Source organism: Sturnira hondurensis, unplaced genomic scaffold (assembly GCF_014824575.4).
Source record: "Sturnira hondurensis isolate 20B ecotype Veracruz unplaced genomic scaffold, ASM1482457v3 Scaffold0004089, whole genome shotgun sequence".
Lineage (NCBI taxonomy): Eukaryota > Metazoa > Chordata > Mammalia > Chiroptera > Phyllostomidae > Sturnira > Sturnira hondurensis.
In genome coordinates this window covers 591,942-613,746 of record NW_028076720.1, presented here as the reverse complement: position 1 = coordinate 613,746, position 21,805 = coordinate 591,942, and the positions used below count along the sequence as shown (strand labels likewise).

At 44.8% G+C, this 21,805-nt stretch overlaps 1 protein-coding gene and 1 pseudogene across 1 annotated transcript in view; one reads left to right on the top strand and one right to left on the bottom strand.

Annotated features, from left to right (window-relative positions):
• Positions 1-1,970: 1,970 nt before the first annotated feature.
• On the bottom strand, positions 1,971-3,020 carry LOC118985124 (U6 snRNA-associated Sm-like protein LSm4; annotated as a pseudogene).
• An 805-nt stretch (positions 3,021-3,825) lies between these two features.
• PDPK1 (3-phosphoinositide dependent protein kinase 1) overlaps positions 3,826-21,805 on the top strand; it is a 49,859-nt gene continuing 31,879 nt past the window's right edge. Inside the window, exons 1-5 of the mRNA XM_037043449.1 lie at positions 3,826-4,118; positions 6,987-7,029; positions 7,296-7,433; positions 12,653-12,797; positions 13,569-13,666. Of these exons, the coding sequence (XP_036899344.1) occupies positions 3,906-4,118; positions 6,987-7,029; positions 7,296-7,433; positions 12,653-12,797; positions 13,569-13,666 (637 nt within the window). The 5' untranslated portion in view covers positions 3,826-3,905. The remainder of the gene's footprint in view (positions 4,119-6,986; positions 7,030-7,295; positions 7,434-12,652; positions 12,798-13,568; positions 13,667-21,805) is intronic.

The following is a 21,805-nucleotide window of genomic DNA, read 5'->3' as shown; positions in this document are numbered from 1 at the left end:
TCTTGGCTTCTGTTCCAAGGGATTCATGTCTGTTTCAAGACATGGAGTCAATGCTCTCCTGGGTTCTTTCAGTGGGGGAGTACTACTAGAAACAGATCTGGGTGCTGAGTTCATTTTGTGTTGTTCCACCACAGTCTGGGGTGAGCAAGCTAATGATGTCACTTCTCAAACACTTCAGGGTCAGAGCCAGAAAATATTTTTTAATGGTTATGCATACAACTTATACATATTTCTGATTTGAGGCTATCTAATCTTTAAAAAATTTTAAGTTGATTTTACAGAGAGAGAGAAATATTGCTTTGTTATACCATTTATTTATGCATTCCTTGTTTTCTTGTATGTACCCTGATTGGGGATCGAACCTGCAGCCTTTTTGTGTCAGGATGATGCTCTAACCATCTGAGCCAGGGCCTGGGCCAGGGCTGATCCTTTCTTACTACCCTACTAAATTTGTAACTGTATTTATACTCACTTCTCTTCAGTGTTTCATTGATAACTGTTCTGTTGTCACTTTGTTGACAAATTACCAAATTGCCTTCCAAAAATATTTTAACATCAACGTAGGATTGTGGTGCCAGCTGCACTTGTAGGTATATATGAGGTCTGTCCAGAAAGTATCCAGTCATGCAATATGAAAAAGAGACATTTATTGAAGAAGATACAATGATGCCTCAGTCCCCTTCAAAGTAGTCACCTTGGGCCCTCACACAGTTCTCTCAATCGCCATCAGCTGCCCCATTGTATTTTCTTGAATCTCATCAATGGTCTGAAATCTCTTCCCTTTCAAAGGTGATTTTAATTTTGGGAAAAGCCAGAAGTTGCAGGGTGCCAAATCTGGGCTGTAGGGGAATTCAGTCACCTGTGTGATTTGATGTTTTACAAACAAACAAAAAAACTCTCCATGAAACACAATGCATGAGCAGGTGCACTGTCATGATGAAGTTGCCAACAGCCCATAGCTGTTGCCTTCTTAATCATTCAGATGGTTTCTGCAGAGGAATGTTTAAGCTTAAAGCAAAATTTGATACAGATTTGTTGCTTTACTTGCTCAGTCACTTTGAATGTGACAGCCACACAGTACACATGCTCACTCAGTGACATCTACCACTCCCACTGACTAGTACATTGAAGTCATCATCTTTCATGCATGTGAATTCCAGTCCACTCTCCTTGGCTGCCAGGTTATAGCTATGTAGAACAAACCTTTCTCATTATATTAACAATGGTTGGACTTTTTCTGAACAGACCTTGTACTTGATTTATCCTAGTCTTGCCAGCTTTGGTTGTCTCTGTATATTGAAAATATATTTAATCATTCTTACCTATTAATTTACACCCCCTGTTGAAAATGTTCTGTGCAGTGTGCTGTGTCTGGTTGCTTTAAATCATCTTTGAATACCATGTACATATTCTTTTTCTGTAATTGTGTTTTGTTTTTATTTTTGTAACACGAAGAGGGAGGGAGAAGGCAAAGTGGCAGGGTCCAGCCACATCCCCACAACAGTTTATGAAGCACATGTCTGTCTGGATTTGTTTTGAAAAGACGATTTCAGTTCTGTGTTTCAGGAAAATTCCCTGGACTGTCAGTCTTAGTGCAAAGAGCTTAAAATGAAAACTTTTTGTCTGTTACACAAGGATCCAAAAAGAGGTACAAAACAAACCTGTTTGGAAAATGCCCCCCTTAACAGAAGGGCCAGGCTCTAAGGATTCATTAACACAGAGAACCTTCCAGGAATCAAGTTGGCTGCAACTTCACAAAATCAAAAACACCAAGTAACATTTCCAACTGTAGAATGCTGGCTTAAAAAAAACAACTTGACATAAGGAGGATCACAAAATGCACAGGTGGGGGTCCCCCCAACACTTGCCTCTTGTTTCTATTCTGAACAAACTCATGGACTAGAGCAGACATGCAGTCTGGGTGGAGACACTCGAGTCTCTGGGAGATACAGGGCTGGCCCACTGCCCACCTGCCTGCCTGGCTTCTTTTCTGGCTGACCTTCTTTCCTGCTGGTGCCTGGGGTCCTGCCTCAACCCCGGCCACCAGACACACTTTGCCCACTACCCTCCAGGCCTTGGCCTTTCTGCCACTGCAGGCCACCACAGCCACAGCCCTTGGCCACCTCCTTTTCCTTGACCATGTCGATGATCTTGTTAAGGATGCTCAGGCACTGGATGGTGCTGCCAGGGATGTAGCACTCGGGCATCCGTCAGAACTTGTCCCTGTCCCTGGATGTGCAGATCACCTCACACAGGCTGATGTTCATCCAGTTGCCACAGCTTACCAGGTGCTTGTTGTGTGTCTCCCCATTTTTAAGCTCCACCAAATGGGGTGATTCTGAGCCCTCTTCAGCAGTGACCTGGCTCACTGGTCACTTCCATTGCCACCCTACTGTGTACATTTCTCTCTCTCGGTTACCTGAAGTATTTTGGTGCCTACCCTTGCCCATTTCTTCATTAAAAGTCTTGGTGATTTATAGATCTGAACGAGTTCTTGTATATAAATTAATGCAGTCATGTGTGATACAGCTATTTTTTATAACATCTCATTGAAATTTAAATCATACATACAATACAGCTCATTCATTTAAAATGTATATCTTAGTGGTTTTTTAGTGTGTTCCTGAAGTTGTGCAAACATCTCAACCATCCAATTCCAAAACCTCATCATTCCAAAGGGAAGCCGCAGACCCATTAGCAGTCACTCCCCATTCTCCCCTTCCCCCAGTCCCTGACAGTCACTTAACTACTTTCTGTCCATATAGATTTGCCTGTTCTGGACATTTCATCAATTGAATCATATAGTATGTGGCCTTTTGTACCTGGCCTCTTTTACTTAGCATCATGTTTGTAATGCTCATCTATGTAGTAACATGTAACCATACTTTCTACCTTTTTATGGCTGCATAATATTTGATTTTATGACAGTACTACGTTTTGTTTATCCACTTATTTGTTGTTGATGGACATTTGGGATGTATCTACCTTTTGGCTGCTGTGAGTAATGTTGCTGTGAACATTCTCGTACAAATGCGTTTTTATTTCTTTTGGGTATATACGAAGGAGTGGAATTGCTGGGTTCTGTGGTACCCGTTCCTCTTGAGAAACTGTCAGATGGTTTGCCAAAGTGCCTGCACCATTTTATATTCCCAGCAGCAGTGCATGAGGGTTCCAATTTCTCAACATTCCTATTAACACTCATTATTATCTGTCTTTTCTATTCTAGCCATCCTAGTGGGTCCAAGTGGAATCTTATTGTGTCTTTGATTTGCATTTCTGTAATGGCTGATGATGTTGAGCATCTTTCCATGTGCTTGTTGGCCATTTGTATTTCTTTTTCAGAGAAGTGTTTATTTGGAACCATAGCCTATTTTTAATTGTGTGTGTGTATTTTTGATCGATTTGTAAGAGTTCTTTATATAATCTGGTTACAAGTCCTTTATCAGATATATGATTTGCAGATACTTTCACCCATTCTGTGGGTTGTCTTTTTACTTTGAAAGGACCAACTTCCTTTGTGGACAAGGGTTAGCTGCAGATGGCATGTAAGCTGAGCAGTGATGGGCAGGCTAACTGGCCATTGGGTGGGGTGGGAGTGTTGGCGATTTATGCAGTGCTAAGGGAGGAATCTGGGTGGTGGAGTCAGTGGGAAAGCAGGACAAGGAGGGCTGGGATTTGAGCAGGGAAGGGACTTGGAGGAGGAGGACAGCAGCCTGAGCAGTGTGGCAGAATGTCAAATGGCCTGCTGGTACTTGGCGTTTGTGTTTCAACAATGTCGGTACTTTAGTTCATGCGTTTAGGAAAAGCGAGCTGCTTTGAGTCTTACCTATTTTTCCTGTGTCTGCCAGTATGACACCGTTCCTATTCAGTCCAGCGTGGTGTTATGTTCCTGCCCATCTCCATCAATGGTGAGGACCCAGACTGAGTCCGGCACGGCCCCCGTTGTTCCCAGTGGTGGTAGCAGGCAGGGCCCCACCACCATGGACAGCACTGCAGCCGAGTCCCGACCAAGTGCCAACTCACTGCAACACGCCGCACAGCCACCACCACAGCCTCGGAAGAAACGGCCTGAAGACTTCAAATTTGGGAAAATTCTTGGTGAAGGTTCTTTTTCAACAGTGAGTCCATGCTGATGTTGTTTGTTGAATGAGTGTGTTTTCCTCGGACAGGCTGATCTTCCAGACTTGGAGCTGGGAGACCCAGATACCAGAGTGTGTTCTTTCCCTGGAGGAGGGTATGAGGCCCCTGGGGGTTCTTCTGTTCTGAGGGTGACTTGGAGCCACCAAGCACATCACGTGGCTTAAATACCTAAACCATGATTTTGTAGGCAAAAGCATTAAAAGGCATCTTTTAATCCTATTTTTTTTTTAATGGCAGTTCATTTAATTCTAACCAGGGATCAGCAGGTTACATTCCATGTCCTTGTATCACATTGGCAAGGCTCTGGGAAGGTTTCTGTTCCTTAGATTAAAAGTTAGTATCTCTTCAGAGTTTGGGGCAAATATGTACCAACCTTTATTATTTTTCTTATATTTTTAAAACTATATATGAGCCCTGGCTGGCGTAGCTCAGTGGATTGAGCGCGGGCCTGCGAACCACACGATCGCCGTTCGATTCCCAGTCAGGGCACATGCCTGGGTTGCAGGCCAGTTCCCAGCAGGGGACCCACGAGAGGCAACCATACATTGATACTTCTCTCCTTCTCTCCTTCCCTTCCCTTCCCTTCTAAAAGATAAATAAATAAAATATTTTAAAAAAAACTATATATGACATTAAATCCTTGACACTTGGCTAGAGTTACAGCATAAGACTTGCTGACCTCCAGATTTTTGTGTCCTCGGTGTCATAAACAGCTGTTATCAGGGCACTCTTAAGTCCCACTCAGAGTAACTCTTTTGACTACTTGAGTGAGTTGTGTCTGCCCTGTGGTATTTTTACTTTAAAAGCAAAGACGTAAAGGTTCATAGCAGCCCCTCTGTTGAGGTGGTAGCCCCATGTGGCTATGGTGGGGGGGGTGCTTGCTACAGGCTCGGCGGAGGCCTGAGTACCTGCTCCCCAGCTGGCGTGTACAGTTTAAGTCTATGCCTTCACATAAAGAGACAGTGTTGTGCTTCTGTGGTCTCCAGGTGTGCATTGTGGGCACACCAGGTAGTGGTGCTGGAGCCCCTCACTGCAGCGGGGTTTCTGAACAGTGAGCCTTCCTTGCCTGGCCTTTGTGGAGAAACCTTATATGAAAATTGTTTTCTCTATTTATATTTATGAAATATTTCAAAATATAAGGAAGAACATGAAATATTATAGCTCATCCATGTTTTCAACATTGTTTTAATTAACGTTAGTTAATTTTTGCTCCCTTTACACTTTTAACTTAGATTTTTTAATTGGCAGTTTTTATTTAAATTATGAAAGAATTGTGTCCTTAGAATGAAAACTTCTAACTGTGAGGATAGCCCTGTTCCTTCTGGTAATTACAGATTCTTTCAGAAAGAAGAAACCATTTTGAGGAGAACCTTGGTGTTCTTCACAGCATCTTACAACAATGCAGTAAAAAAAAGAGTTCTTTGGCCCTGGCTGGTGTGGCTCAGTGGATTGAGCACTGGCCTGCGAACCAGAGTCACTGGTTCCATTACCAGTCAGGGCACACACCTGGGTTGCGGGCCAGGTCCCCAGCAGGGGGTGCATGTAAGGCAACCACACATTGATGCTTCTCTCCCTCTCTTTCTCCCTTCCCCTCTCTCTAAAAATAAATAAGTAAAATCATTTTTTAAAAAAGAAGAAGAATTCTCCCCTTTCTCAACTTCACTTCATTGGCCATTTATCTTGACTGGGAGATAGGGCTGACTTGTGAATTCTCCCCGTGTCTGGTTTTCTGAGGATAATCATGATGTTCACATTAGTTCTGCCATCAGCAGAATGTGTCATACCTTTTTCTGTGGATGAGGGGCACTTCCTGCCCTGTGCCTCTATGTGAAATGCTGAATTCACACAATAGAAGGATGACATAACTGTCTTTTTCAGAAAGATTTCCGTTAAATGTTAGTACTCTTTAACAGTTCTTTTTATTTACTTACATAGCTGTTACATGCTCCTGTGAAGAAATTTAACATAGTATAAATATATAACCAGCTGACTCCCTCAGCACTTCCCAGCACCTGAAAATGAATAGTCCGCACAGGTACATTCCTCTGGAAAGACTTTTGAGATCTTTCTTCTTGAGTATGCACAACCCAACCTCATTCTTAATGACTGCAGGGCATTTCACACAGTGCTTTTCCAGGATTTCTTTTGATGAATCCTGGTGAATAATTCTGTAGTGGCATATAATTCATACCCAGGGGCCTCCTGAGGTCTTCCCAGAAGGCCCAGGGATATCCCAGGATTTGGGCAGGTTTCCATTTCCTCTCTGGTCCTTGGGCCATCCCCCTGGAGGTGTCTTAGGAGAGGCATTTGTACCAGCTGGAAGTGGTGGGGGCTGCCTAGCATACCACCAAACTGGGCTCGTTGGGCAGTTGCAAGTTGTGCTCAGGTTGCGCCCAGGGTTCGCTTGTGTAGAAAGGCCTCTCCCGTGTTGTGCAGTGCCCCATTAGCAGCTCTGTCCGCCAGGTGGAGTTTGAGCACCAACTTGGGCCTACCACAGAGAGGACCCGGCTGGCTAGGAATATGGCTGCAGCCTGTGATGAGGGAGCTGGTCTGGATGTTTCTGTGTGTATACTTTGGTGCACAGTGGGGACTATTGGCAGCTGATGAAGAACCTCTTGGAAATATTGGAGAGAGATATGTGTTTGCTGTTAACTATTAGAGTGCATTAACTTGATCATTATATCCAGCTATATTTGTTAGCACAGGACCAAAAATATTTAAATGTAATTTTACAGTGGGAGCCGGGTAGCCTGTGTGATTGGTTGTGGGGTAACTTGTGAGACTCACTGCCCTGGTTACATTTGGTATTTTTTCTCTTCTCTTCCCCCCCTTTCTTCTCAAACCAGGTTGTCCTGGCCCGAGAACTGGCAACCTCAAGGGAATATGCTAGTAAGTACTGACTCCAGCGAGCTGTTTCTGGGACGCAGAAACAGCACACATCTGGGCTGACGGCCACCTGGCTGCCCAGTGCTTAGGGGTTTCTGTGCTGCTTTTAGGGAACAGGACACGGTTGGTCTGTCTTAGAGACCATGAAGCCAATGGCTTCGTTATGTGAAAAAAATGAAAAACTTTATACCAGTTACCTTTATGTGTTATATCTTTAGTATTTTCTTACCATTTCAAATCGTGGTAACTCACTTCTCTCTTACCTTAAGTTAAAATTCTAGAGAAACGCCACATTATCAAAGAGAACAAGGTCCCGTATGTAACCAGAGAGAGAGATGTGATGTCGCGCCTGGATCACCCCTTCTTTGTTAAACTTTACTTCACGTTTCAGGATGATGAAAAGCTGTGTATCCTTTGAATAGTCAAAGCGTTCTGAAATCACACAGTGACACCTTATTATTTTGGCATCATGACACCATTGTTGTTTGCCAGTAGCCCCTTCTCCCAGAAAGGAAAAGGGCTGTATATTCTAAACACAAAGGAATTCACAGCATGGTTGGGGCCCCTGGGATTATTTGAAGGGAGACCATCACAAACATTTTTTTAGTTTTTTATTTATTGATAAGCATTGTATCCAAAAGATTGTTATTATTTTAACATGGTAGCTATACATTTATTCAGAGGCTTTCCTCATTTCTCTAACCAGCATTCATAGATTATCTCTCAGGTGTCATGTCCTGTGCTCAAAGCAGGGAAGTGAGGGAGGAGGTATGATCTTGGGCACCCATGGCTCCTTGAAGGTGGGAGCCTATCTGCCCTCTTTGGCTCAGATGTGTGAGATTTGGTTAGAAGGGATATCTTTACCAGGCTCAGCAGTCAGGTTAGAAGTCTAGGGAGTGAACCATAGGATCCCAAACCCTTTTTCCCTGTACCTAAATGCTGTCCCCTCCATGGGGTCTTCACCCTCCTGCCTCCTGCCTCCTGCGGCATCACTCAAGTCTGCTCTTACTGCCTGTTTCAGTCTCTGATCACTCAGTGTCTCTGGCTCTCCACAGCTGTGCAGCTGCATCTCCATCAGAGACATCATACCTGCTGATTCTTTGCTTTATTTGAGGGCTTCTTATGTTCTCTGAATTCTCTTTTAATCCTTGGAGTATTGTATTTTTTCTCTTTTATCTTTGCTTAGGGATCAGGAAAGCAGCACACTATGGCAGTCAGGATGGGCCACACACATCTGCATCATGCAACTTATCTCAGGGCCTGCCCACTGTGTAGCCAGGCTGGCCAGTTTTCTCCCCACTCCTCAGTTCCTTTCCTGCCATTGTTCTTCTAAACCAAGACTTCCTTCAGCCCCTGTTTGCCCAGTGACTGTTCTTAATCCCTACAGATGATCTTATTTTCTGCTCAGCTGAGAGAGATTGGACTGTCAAATGAAGTTGATTCAGAGCTTGTTCACATTTAAACCTCAGTCTTTGCATCTTTTCTTTTTCTCCTGTTCTCAGGGTCTCCAGAACCCTTTCCCCTCACCACACTACTTGGAAATTGATCCAGTGTCTGAGGGTTTACCTACCTCATCTCTTCTCCCCACCAGTTCAGGCTTCCTTTCCCCACCTGTCTACACACAGATTCTTCTGGGTTAAAACTTTGCTCAGTCCTGTTCCCCTTTAACACTATTTTCTGGCTTCGTCAACTGTCAGCTGAATTTATTTTGTTTATTGAGAAGTCTTTGCTGAGCTCTTGGTGGTGGGCATGTGCTGATGAATAATGTGAGGGCTCTGCTTCGTGGAGTTTACGTTTTCGTGCAGTTTACGTTTTCGTGCAGGAATTAGCACAGGTGACCAATACCTGTATGGTAAACTCTGAGGGGCTGAGAGTAGTAAAGCCAGGTAAAGGAGTGTCAGAGCATGCTGCTGTTTTAGCTCGAAGGGCTGAGTTGACAGTATCAGGCAGAGGCCTGGATGGAACAAGGACAGGAGCACATATGTGTGGGTAGGCTTGGTGGGGGTTAGCTCTTTGAGCTACAGAGGCCTGGTGAGAATTTTGGATTTTCTTCTGAGTGTGGCAGGGAGCCCACAAAGGTCTCCAGCGGAGCAGCCATTCACTCTGGCTGCTGCTTCACTGAAGTTTCTTATAAATAAATGAGTGGGGGGAAATTAAGTCAAAGTGGCTCTTTGGTGTGGACCCAGAGCCTGGGTGCGCAGTGGTGCTGTAATTGAGCAGAAAGAGACTGGAGAGAGGCCAGGCCAGGGGTGGAGGTCACATTAGCATTTGACACATCCATAGGTACTTGCTGCTGAAGGCCAGGTGGGCTGCTGGGTGGTTGCCAGCAGAGCTCAGGGAGGACTTAGGTCTGCCTTAGCAGCCTGGACAGCGACTGTGAGAGGGTGCTCAGTAGGGGGAGTGGTCCGAGGTCTGAGCCTGGGTCACCCCCACTCACAGAGATTGGCATGGACTATGGAAGAGACTGTGGAAGGGACCCTTCTGGAAGGTGGAGAAGGGGACTCGTAGCCAGCGAGTTGAAAGGACATAGACCTGAGGGCCACAGGACCGGTCTAGTGCATTGAGCCTGGGCCTGACCTATGGCTTGTCCCCTGTGCAAGTTGTTGACAGTGGCAGTTTAGAGGTGGGAGGAGGATTTGAGAGAGAGGTAGGGAAATACAGACAGTGCACAGGGCAAGTTCTCCCCAGTGGATTTGCTATAGAGGGTAGCAGTAGTCTGGTAGCCAAGGGTGTGTGGGGAGGGGAGGGGGTTTCTTGTTGGTCTGTTTTAGGTGCTATGGAATGTTCATTTCTTACCTGGTTCCAGCATCACTCCTTGTCCCCACTGCTCTGCTGTCATGCTGTGCAGCAGCCGTTAGTGGCCTACTGAGGACAGACATTGACGGGTCCTTTTCATGTCTGTTCTGTATCTCTTACCTCTGAGGCCACCTTGACCCTTCGCTCCTTGTGCTCCCTGGGACTACTGTGACTGTGTTCCTCCTGGAGCCTATGGGGAGTCTCTGACTGCCAGAGTTTCTGGAGGCCCAGGCTGCGCTTTCTGTAGAGCCCATGGGACAATATGTCTTCTTGGTTGGGGAGCTCCAACGAATCACATGTACTTGGCTTCATCTTCTCCCAGGATCACATGTGGTGGGATTAGGTGGCTCAGGGTCTAGATGAGCGAACTTGCTCTCTGACCAGACAGGATGAGGTGGAGGGGACTCTAGGTCTTTGTCCAGCAAAAACTGTTGCTCTTAAATTTTAAGGGTAATTCCAACACCTGTGAAGGCCCTTGAACCCAGGGACTTCTGCACTGGTTGAAACCCTTAGTGGCATGCATTGTATTGGGAGAAAGAAAAGGAAACTCTCTGCCTGAAGAAAAGCCTCAATATGCATACCACTCTCCCTTTAGCCATAATTTACACATTGAAGAGAGCCTAGAACAACTGCAGGAGCAAAGTCCCCTTGGGGCAGGTGAGGCAAATCCTGGGGACACCCCTGTGGCAGCCTGGAAACTGGGGCTCTGGAGATTCAGCCTGACCAGACTCAGCCCCTGCCCCCAGGACAGGGAGCTGACCTCCAAGACACTCCTGAGCACACGCGCCCACCCTTCTTCCCAGGCTCCTACAGGGATGTAGACTGAGGGGTTTCAGAGGCTGTTATTCAGTTAGTCTGCATTTTTCCTCCACCCCCAACTTGCTCATCCTTGTGTGTCCCCTCTTGCAGCTTGAGGCATGTACCTAGGCCTCCGGAGGCTGTGCTCCAATACTATCTCCTTGACTTTGTGACCTTGAGTCAGTCTCCTTGCTTAGCCTCTCTGGGCCACATTCCTCTGCAAAGTACAGGCCTTGGGCTGACTGGGCTCTGGTACAGGCCTGGTCTGTGCTTACCATCCTGGGAATTCACCCTCTCTGTGCATTAGCACAGACTTCTCAGTGCCCTGGGGCATCAGCTGTGCTGAGGGAGGTAGAAACATTCTAGGATGGGAAATGGACCAATGAGGTCTGAAAAAGTGCTTCTGGAGGATGAGAAATGTGTGCGGTTGGAGGCAACATAGGCTTGGAGCTGTGATCCTCAACATCTGTCATATTCAAAACTTGTTAATCACCTTAGCTTCATAGCTGAGGAGAGAACTGGAAGTGTCCCTCACATAGGAAACAGGAACTCGGGGAATGGTCAGATAAGGGGCAGAACCTGTGAAGCAGGGAGAAGCACTGTGGCTGTGGCCAAGCCTCTGTGGGCTGCAGGCTCCTGGGAGACAGCATTCCTAACTGGTGAAGCTATTGGGCTGGTCCAAGTGGGGCCACCTGCCCAGGCAGCATTGAGCTCCTGCTTGGGGTCGGGTGGTCTAGAGTAGCCTTCTCTGTAGAGGGGACAGAGCAGGGCAAAGAGGGAAGGAGGCCTGGTTGAGCCCCTTTGCATTCCTGAGAAGTAAGGTTTGTTTTTTACCTTCAGGTTCCTGTTAAACATCGTTGGAAGGGTTTGGGTGGCCGCATGTGGGACTGGATGCAGGGCAGGTTTGGGCAGCTTTGGTGGCCAGTCTCTTCCTCCCAGGCTTGTCTTCACTGTACTACAGCTTCAGGTTCCTTCCTTGGTGGGATATGGTAGTAGTGGCTTGGAAAATAGAAGCAAGATGAAATGCCCTGAGCACAAGCCAACCCCTTCCTGTCCTTGGTTGCCAGGGGGCAGCAAGGTACCTGTAGATTTCCATTAATGGGCTCAGATGTTTGGTGTTTCTAGAAGGAAGAAGTTATGTGGGATCCATTTATTGTTGCAACCATTAGTCCTGTTTAGAAAAGAAAATAGAAATAAAACATCACACTTCAGTAGTGTCCAAAGGAAAGAAGGCTTTGTTCCTTCAGTGATTGCCCAATAAATAGATTGAATCAAGATGTTAATAAAATGGCATTTCCGTTACAAAACTTGAAAAGAGTGTTCACTTGAGAAGCCTTTACATGAATTGGCTCTTAGCACAGCATGTGGAAGGCAGCTGGTACTCAGTAAATGTGTACACGTTGTGCAGGTGTGGAGACTGGACTATGATGGAGAGGCCCCATCTCCACCTGCACCATACATAAACCTTGGCTAGAGCCTGCGAAGAGATATTAGATTGCCATCTTGAGCAGCTTTTTTTCATTGGGGCCACGGTGCCTTCTGGAGCCTTTGGGGTCCAGAAGGGGCACTTGGGCTGAGAGACTCTTGTCATTGTGTTTTTGGTAAGAGGGCCTTGCTGTGGAGCTGGGGTCTAGAATTCCCATTGGCCATGGATCTGACCATGGCAGAGTCTGACTTGAAAAAGGGCACTTGTCTTGGACAAGTACCTTAAATTTTTATTAATAAAAAAAAATCCTGCCCTGATCAGTGTAACTTAATTGGTTGAGCATTATACCACAAAGTGAAGGGTCGCTGGTTCAGTTCCTGATTGGAGCTCGTGCTCATGTGTGAGTTGCAGGCTGGTCCCCAGTTGGGGGCATATAAGAGGCAACCTATCAGTGTTTCTTTTGCACATCGATGCTTCTTTCCTCTTTCTCCCTCCCTCCCCCTCTCTCAAATTAAATGGATAAAGCAAATATTTATTAAAAATTCCTATTGGATTAAGTTTTTAAAAAATGACTTTTGCATTCTTCCTTAACTGTGCAATATTTAGATTTTGGCCTTAGTTATGCCAAAAATGGAGAGCTACTTAAATACATTCGCAAAATCGGTTCTTTCGATGAGACGTGCACCCGATTTTACACAGCCGAGATGGTGTCTGCTCTAGAGTACTTGCACGGCAGGGGCATCATTCACAGGTACCAAGCTCAGGACTGGGGCTCTGCTCACAAGGTCCGGGGCAGCTCTGGTTTGTTTAATGGAGGGTGGGATGCCTCGTGTGAGAACTAAGAAGAGTTCACATCACCCTGAGTTTGAGAGCCTCACAGACCTTAAACTTTCAGATGAAATTCCTCATATGGCTGTTATTAGGCTAACAATTTTCTCACCCATCTTGACTGCTGCTTTTATTTTTGTCCCTTGTAGTTTTTGTGTGTACTTGTTCTGGTCTCACTTTCCATGACTTTCTGATAAAGTCAAATTTAAAGTATTCAAGTAAGCTCCCCCCACTTTTTAGTGATTTTTTAAAATTGTGGTAGAAAACACATACTATAAAAGTTACCATTTTAATACTTTTTTCAGTTTTATTGAGAAATAATTGACATACATCAGTGTATAAATTTAAGTTGTACAGCATGATGGTTTGATTTACATATATTGCGAAATGATTACCATAATAGGTTTAAAAGCTTTTTACTTAATGGGTTAAAAATGATGGATTATACTTCAATGAAAAGTTTATTAAAAATAATAGATACAACTATGAAGTAATGTAATTTGAATATCTGTATTGATTGTGAACTTTAGACTTATATTCTTTATTGTTAGTCTGTAAAGATTATATGTATTAACCAGTTCATTTTTTTTCAGCAAAATTTATAGTAATAACTATAAATAGTAATAACATTAATATCGTAATAACATTACTATTGTGAATATTTCTCTCAAATGTAAAAAATCTGCTTTCACAGGGACCTGAAACCAGAAAACATTTTGTTAAATGAAGATATGCATATCCAGATCACAGATTTTGGAACAGCAAAAGTCTTATCCCCAGAGAGTAAACAAGGTGTGTGAATGCTTTATTTCCAGCAAATCCTTGTTTAGTGTTTAGATCGAAAACAACCACTTAGCAGTGCAGTGAATTGCATTGTGTTCGTCACAGCGACAGGTGTTTGTCACATCTTTGTTAATGTAAGATAGGTGCTCGTGAGCTTTCCCAGGGGAAGCTGTGTTCCTGGTGTAGTGGTGGGAAGAGGGGCTTCCTAGGTCGCTGTGGTTGGTCTGCCTGGCCTTTAGTGGGGGTGCTGGGTCACTAGGCCTTCTCTGCATGTTGTTATCACAGGTCCTTTCGAGTACCCTTGAGGGCTCTTTGGCTGACCCTCCTTAGTCTTAGAAGATGCTGGGGTGCCATATTTGTTCCTGGTCTCTCTTGCAAGGGCGTGGGGTCAACGTGATCAGCTCTCAGCATTTCCGGTTGGTACTACAGCTTGTAACTAGGAAGGTGGGGCTGAACTGCCTCTGTATCCCTGTGCCTGCTGGCTTTGTCTTTCTCCCTGCCTCCTGTGTGCAGCTGCCAGTGGTGGCCCAGACACACCCATTGTAGTATAGGGTTCTACAGAATCACACAGCAGGGGCTGAGTTTTACTTGCTGGTCAAGTATGTTTCTGATTGTCCTAATTATTGTTCCCCTCGGGTGCTTCCTAGCATTGGATTACATAGTGTGGCAGCTCTGTCACCTGGAGAGGGGTTGCTGACTTGGGCCAGAAGAGCGTCCTGGGTATTGTTGCTAGCCAGGGGGCATTTCAGCAGAGGCTCGCCCTGCCTTTCAGGTGTTTTCTAGGTGGAAATCAAACTCTGGAAGTATAAAGAAGGCAATTTTACTTCTGAAAATTGTTGTCAAGTGTTGACGTAGAGAGCGGGTAAAGAAAGCTCTTTATGGTGAGGTTTGGGGGAAGCTGAGGGTCACTGTGCGTTAGTAAGTGACCTTGAGAATAAACTGGGGTCTTGGGACAGTTGTGACTGTCAGAGCCACCCTTACCCAGGAGGTTGTTGCGGGGACCTCCCTATACTGCATGCACCTCTCTGCCATGAGAGGAAGACCTTGGTGAGAAGTGCTTGAGCTAATGGGTGTGCTGGGTGTGAGTACAGGGTTTGTTGGCAGAAGGGTCAGACTGTGAGCATCACATAGCAGTGGGGGAGAGCTTGGTTTTTCAGAAAGCCCTCTAGCTCAGCTGGCCTGGCCTCCTCTGGCTTGAACTTGATTTGCGGCTGGATTAACAACCTGTCGGGCAGCCACTGAGCTGACCCCTGGTGCCGCTCATCCCAGCCAAGTGTGAGCAGAGACACAGACCTGTGCTGCTGGGAAGCACCTGGTGAGCCTGCCTGGGCCTCCATGCGTTTCCTATTGCATGGTGCCTTGTCTTTCCTTTCTGGTGTTTTTCCAGCCCCATGTTTTCAAACAGAGGATTCTTGTGAAGAGTGTAGTTAAGATTCAGTTAGTTCACCCTGACCAGTGTGGCTCAGCTGTTGGGGCATTATCCTGTAGAGTGAAAGGTCACCAGTTTGATTTCTGATGAGGAAACATGTCTGAGTTGCAAGTTCAGTCCCCAGTTGGGCACATAGGAGAGGCAGCCAATCAATGTTTCTGTCCCTCTTTCTCCCTCCCTTCCCCTCTCTCTAAAAATAAATTAATAAAATAAAATCTTTTTTTAAAGCAAGGTTCAGAAGGGTGCAGGGCAGAGGGGGGATAAAGGGAGAAAAATTGGGAAAACTGTAATAGCATAAATAAGAAAATATACTTAAAAAAAGATTCAGTTAGTGCTTTAATCTCTGCACAGATACTGTGTTACCAAGACAACATCTTGGATTTGGGAACTTCCCTGAGAATCCTAAAGCCCCACACTTTTGGGGCTGAAACAAAACTTGCCATCATGGGACAAGTTATTATTTTGTCAACAAGTCTTAATCCTGGCCTCACTTGCCTGCCTTTTGTAGCTCCCTTCCCTCCTTCCCACATGGGGTATCAGAGGATGGGTGGCCTCCCACCTGGAGACACCCTAAAACCTTGATCTATTCTACACGTGCCTATTATATAGTAACATCTTCTTGACCAGTAACCATGTTTTTATGGATATGGTATAACTCATAACTGTATCATTGTCCATGACAGATGCAAACCAAACAGAAATAGCTATGTCCCCAGAAGTTTTTGTTAGGCTGCTCATCACCTCATGTGTGACTTCTGCCATGGGTCCCCCAAGTAAGCCTTAGAAGACACCCACTTCGAGGTCCAGTCTGTCCTTTCTTCCTTCACATAGGTTTTCTTCCGAATCTGGTATTCGGTACAAGCTAGTCCTGTTACCCTGTAGCCATTGAAAAAACATAAGAATTTAAATGCATTGGTGAAATAATGAAATAAACTTGCTTTTCTTTTTTTCTGGAAGCACAGGCTAAAAGTCCTTATATTGTAAACCAAGGAGAATTGCTGAATATAGAGATGAGTTGATTTTTTTTCCTTCCTAGAGGAAAAGGGAAAAAACATGTGGTTATGCAAATGATTCATTTTAGTAACTTACTCTCATTTTCTGTTTGAAGTACTTAGGGATTTATTCCTGTTTTAGCTTTTTAAAAATTTTTTTAAATATACTTTATTGATTATGCTATTACAGTTGTCCCATTTTTTTCTGGCCTTTATTCCCCTCTTCCCTGCACCTTCCCTTCCACCAGCATTCCCCACGCCTTAGTTCATGTCAGTGGGTCATACATATAAATTCCTTAGCTTCTCCACTTCCTATACTGTTTGTAACCTCCCCCTGTCTATTTCGTACCTACTATTTATGCTTCTTATTCCCTGTACCTTTTCCCTCCTCCCCCTCTCAGCTGTTAATGCTCCATGTGATCTCCATTTCTGTCATTCTGTTCATGTTCTAATCGTTTGCTTTGTTTTTGTTTTTTTAGGTTTGGTTATTGATAGTTGTGAATTTGTTGTCATTTTACTGTTCATATTTTTGATAATCTTCTTTTTCTTAGATAAGTCCCTTTAACATTTTATGGAGTAAGGGCTTGGTGATGATGAACTCTTTTAACTTGACCTTATCTGGGAAGCACTTTTTCTGCCCTTCCATTCTAAATGAAACCTTTGCTGAATAGAGCAATCTTGGCTGTAGGTCTTTGAATTTCATGACTTGGAATACTTCTTTCCAGCCCTTCCTTGCCTGCAAGGTTTCTTTTGAGAAATCAGCTGACAGTCTTCTGGAAACTCCTTTGTAGGTAACTGTCTCCTTTTCTCTTGCTGCTTTTAAGATTCTCTCCTTATCTTTAATCTTAGGTAATGTAATGATGATGTGCCTTGGTGTGTTCCTTCTTGGGTCCAACTTCTTTGGGACTCTTGAGCTTCTTAGATTTCCTGGAAGTCTGTTTCCTTTGTCAGATTGGGGAAGTTCTCCTTCATTATTTTTTTCAAATAAGTTTTCAATTTCTCGCTCTTCTTCTTCTGGTACCCCTATGATTCAGATATTGGAACATTTAAAGTTGTTCTGGAGGTTCCTCAGTTTCTCCTCATTTTTGTGAATTGTTATTTCTTCATTCTGTTCTCGGTTAATGTTTACTTTTTCCTTCTGCTCCAAAACATTGATATAAGTCCCAATTTCCTTGCCTTCACTCTTGGTTCCCTGTGTGTTTTTCTTTATTTTTCTTTGAATAGCCTTCACTTTTTCCTCTTGTTTTGTGACCATACTCAGCTGTTTCTGGTGAGCATCCCGATTACCAGTGTTTTGAACTCTGCATCTGATAGGTTGGTTGACTATCTCTTCATCGCTTAGTTCTTTTTTTGGAGCTTTGATCTGTTCTTTCATTTGGGCCATATTTTTTTGCCCCAGGACACCTGTTATGTTGTAAGGGGCGGGGCCTTAGGTATTCCTGGGGCGGAGTAACCCACATCACTGGGTTGTGGTGCTGTTTCTAGGGGCAGGGTCTGAGAAGAAACAACACTGCTTGCTTGGCTCTTGGCAGGCTTTCAGTCACTTCCCCCACTATTCACAACCAAATTGGGCCCTTCTGATGTTGATTCCTGGTTGGGCGGGTTTGTGTATGTGCTAGGGCCCAGTGGGTCTCTCCAACAAGCTCTCCTGTAAGGCTGGGAGTTTCTCCTGTGACTGCAACACCCACAGATTTGTGCAGCTTGAAGTTTTTGTTTTTGTTTTTTTTTTAAATATGTTTTATTGATTATGCCATTACAGTTGTCATATTCCCCCCCTCCATTCCCCTCCATCCTGCACACTCCCTCCCCCACCATTCCCCCCCTGTAGCTTATGTCCATGTGTCACAAGTTCTTTAGATTCTATATTTTCCATACTGTTCTTGCCCTCCCCCTATCTATTTTCTACTTACCGTCTATGCTACTTATGCTCTGTACCTTCTTCTCCTCCCTCTCCCCTGTTGCTAACCCTCCATGTGATCTCCATTTCTATGGTTCCACTCCTGATCTAGCTGTCCTCTTGGTTTGCCTTTGTTTTAGGTGTGGTTGTTAATAACTGTGAGTTTGCTGTCCTTTCACTGTTCATATTTTTTCTCTTCTTTTTCTCAGATAAGTCCCTTTAACATTTCCTATAATAAGGGCTTGGAGATGATGAACTCCTTGAATTTGACCTTATCTGAGAAGCACTTTATGTGCCCTTCCATTCTAAATGATAGCTTTGCTGAATAGAGCAATCTTGGCTGTAGGTCTTTGGATTTCATGACTTGGAATACTTCTTTCCAGCCCCTTCTTGCCTGGAAGGTCTCTTTTGAGAAATCCACTGACAGTCTGATGGGTACTCCTTTGTAGGTGACTGTCCCCTTGTCTCTTGCTGCTTCTAGGATTCTCTCCTTCATTTTAATCTTGGGTAATGTAATTATGATGTGCCTTGGTGTGTTCCTTCTTGGATCCAAGTTCTTTGGGACTCTCTGAGCTTCCTGGATTTCCTGGAAGTCTGTTTCCTTTGCCAGGTTGGGGAAGTTCTCCTTTATTATTTGTTCAAATAAGTTTTCCACTTGTGGCTGTTCCTCTTTCCCTCTGGCACCCCTATAATTTGGATGTTGGAACATTTAAAGATGTCCTGGAGGTTCCTAAGCCTCTCCTCATTTTTTTGAATTCTTGTTTCTTCATTCTTTTCTGTTTGGTCATTTTTTTCTTTTAAGTCCCAGTTTCCTTTCCATCACTATTGGTTTCCTGTGCACTTCCCTTCATTTCAATTAGTTTAGCCTTCATTTGTTCCTCTAATTTGCGACCAAAATCAACTAGTTCTGTGAGCATCCTGATCACCAGTGGTTTGAACTGTGCATCTGATAGGATGGCTATCTCTTGGTTGCTTAGAATTATTGGCTCTGGGGCTTTGAGCTATTCTTGAGCCATAACATTTAGGTCTTGTTGCACCTGTTACATGTGAGGGGTGGAGCTTTAGGTGTTCACCAGGGTGGGGCAACTGGGTTGCCCCACTGGGTTGTGATGCTGTGGGGGGGGGGCGGGGTCAGAGAGGGGCAGTGGCATTTTTTCTGCTCTCTCTTGGATTTTGGTCCCTTCTGCTGCTTCCTGCAAGCAAACTGGGCCCTCCTGGTGCCAACTCCCGGGTGTGTGGGCTTGTGCACCCTCCAGGACCCTGTGGGTCTCTCCAGCAAACTTTCTGTGAGCCTGGGAGCTTCTCCTGGCACCTCAACCCTGAAAGTTTTTCCAGTTGGTGCTTTTAGGCTTTAATTCCCGTTGCCAGGGCCCTGGTTTGTGTGGTCTGTCTCACTGCTCACTCCTTTGCCTGGTTTATCTGCGCACGAATGTGTGACCACAGTCAGCCTGCTGCCTTGTGCCCCCACTGGGTCTGCCTTTGCCACCCTGCACCTGGGATCTGCCAACTGCCACCTGCATGCCTGGGTTGGTCTGGCTGATTTTTCCTGCCTGACCCCGTTCTGCCAGCTGCTGGCTCTGCCCCTCTTACTGGTCTGGCTGAATGGTTCGTTGTTGTCAGACTTCCATATAGTTCAATTTTCTGCGTTTTGGTTGCGTTTTTGTTACTAAAACTTTGTTGTCTTTAAACTTGGTTCTGGGAGGAGGCACGGTGTTTCCACCTATGCCTCCATCTTGGCTGGAAGCACTGTGCTGCAGCTTGAGGTTTTGAGGCTTTATTTCCCCATGCTGGAACCCTGGGTTGCGCGTCTGTCTTGCTCTGCAGTTGCTCCTACCTATTTATCCACATGCAAATGTGGCACCACACATCTGCCAGCCACCACCTCATCCACTTGGTCCTCCAGCCACTGCCTTGCTACATGTCCTTTCTACCCCAGCTGCCCATCTTTATGCCCCTCCTACCAGTCTGAATGGTTGTTTCTTCTTTAACTTCTTCATTGTCAGACTTCCATACAGTTCAGTTTTCTGGCAGTTCTGGTTATTTTTTATTTTTAAATTTGTCGTTGTCCTTTTGGTTGTGCAAGGTGGCAAAGTGTGTTTACCTATGCCTCCATCTTGGCCTAAAGTCTTAGCTTTTTATAAAAACTTTTGTGCAAAGTTGGTTCCCTGAAAACATCTTAAAGCTTCCAAAAGGAAAGTGTTGGTGGGAGCTCAGATTCTTTAGCTCTTTAGTAAGCATGTTTCACCTTCCTCCTAGTAAGAGGCAGGTTTACAGATGTCCACCTTTACAGACATCTGTCCCAGTGGGTTGCTCCTGTCAGGGGTATGAACCCTGCATTTCTCACTGCTGCCTATTGGGTCAGAGTGGCCTCCATGCCTGTAATGGGCAAGGGTGGGAGATAGCAGCAACTGTTGAGGGCATATAGGGTTGATGAGCACTTTCTAGCACAGAGGGCTTATGACTTCTGACATTGCACAAGGACCTCACAGACATATTTTGGGTGTCAGTTTAATCACATGGAGAAGCCCCTCTTGTGTGGCTGTGTCCCTGGCCTTTGCCCCCTTTACAAGAGGCTTGGGTTGCTTGGGGGCTCCGGAGGTTCAGACTGGGAGTTTGTGCCTGAGAAACTGTCCTGCTCTGTGCAGGGTTTTCTGGTACACAGCCAGGTGTGGAGGCTCCACTCACCAATAGAAGGGGTGGGTTGGCCAGGGTGGGGTGCAGGACAGCTGGACAGGAGACAAAGGGGGAAGGCTTCAGAGCTGAAGTCATTCTGTCATTCCAGCTGTACCTTTTCCATGTGACCCCTCTGTGGACAGCCATTGTCCAGATCCTCAGACCAGCACCAGTCCCCTCTAGGTGTCCTGTGGACTCAAGACTCTCACAGTACCTCTGTCTTGTCACTCTTCCAACACAGGCAGGGCCGCCCTCTTCCTTTATGGAAGGGCTGCTTTGAAACAGATTTTTTTCCACCACAAAAGCACAGTTCTCATGACAGAGTAAAAAGTCAAGGCTATACTTACACCACCAAAAACAATTCTTAACCATTAAGGAATGGTTTACTCTGGCTTTTCATATTTTTATTGATACAGTCATAGCTGTGACTTACGGAGTTTTCATTTTTAAACAGAGTACCTGCTTTTTTATAAAAAATTTAAACTATACATGTGACCCAGTTCCCATTGTCATTGATTTGTTTTCCCTATAAATATTTTACTAGTTATCATTAAAATGTAAGCATCTTTTTAAAAAGCAACTATAATATCATACTACTTTATAAATAAAAAATAACAGTAATTCCTTAATACTTCAAAACAGTGTTAAATTCCCAATTATAATTTCACATCATAATTTTTTTGGTTGTGGCTTACTTGAATCAGGATTCGAGTAAAGTTTTTACATTTGAGTTTAGCTAATTTGTCTCTTAAATTTCTTTTAATCTGTAGCTTCCCTTCCATCTTCATTTTTCCCCTTGTAGTCTGTTGAAGAAACCAGGTCATTGTTTACCAAAATTTGCTGGCAGGATCTCTGGAGTCGTGTAACATGTTTCTCTTCTCTCTGTGTGGCCTGTACGTTGGCGGTCAGAGCCAGCCACTCCGACCACGCTCGAGTTCAGTCCTCTCGCACCAGAGTCCGGCGGTGGCGCCTTCTCTGTGGGAAAGCATCTGCCACCCACTAGTCTCTTCCTGCGTGGTGTCAGCAGCCCTTTAAAGCCATAGTGGCTTAGATCCATTAGGTCAGTGAAGAATACAGAGTGATTATAATCAATAATTCTTTCATGAGACGGAATTCTTCCTTAAAGAGAAACTTCTCCAAAGCATCTATTTGCTTAG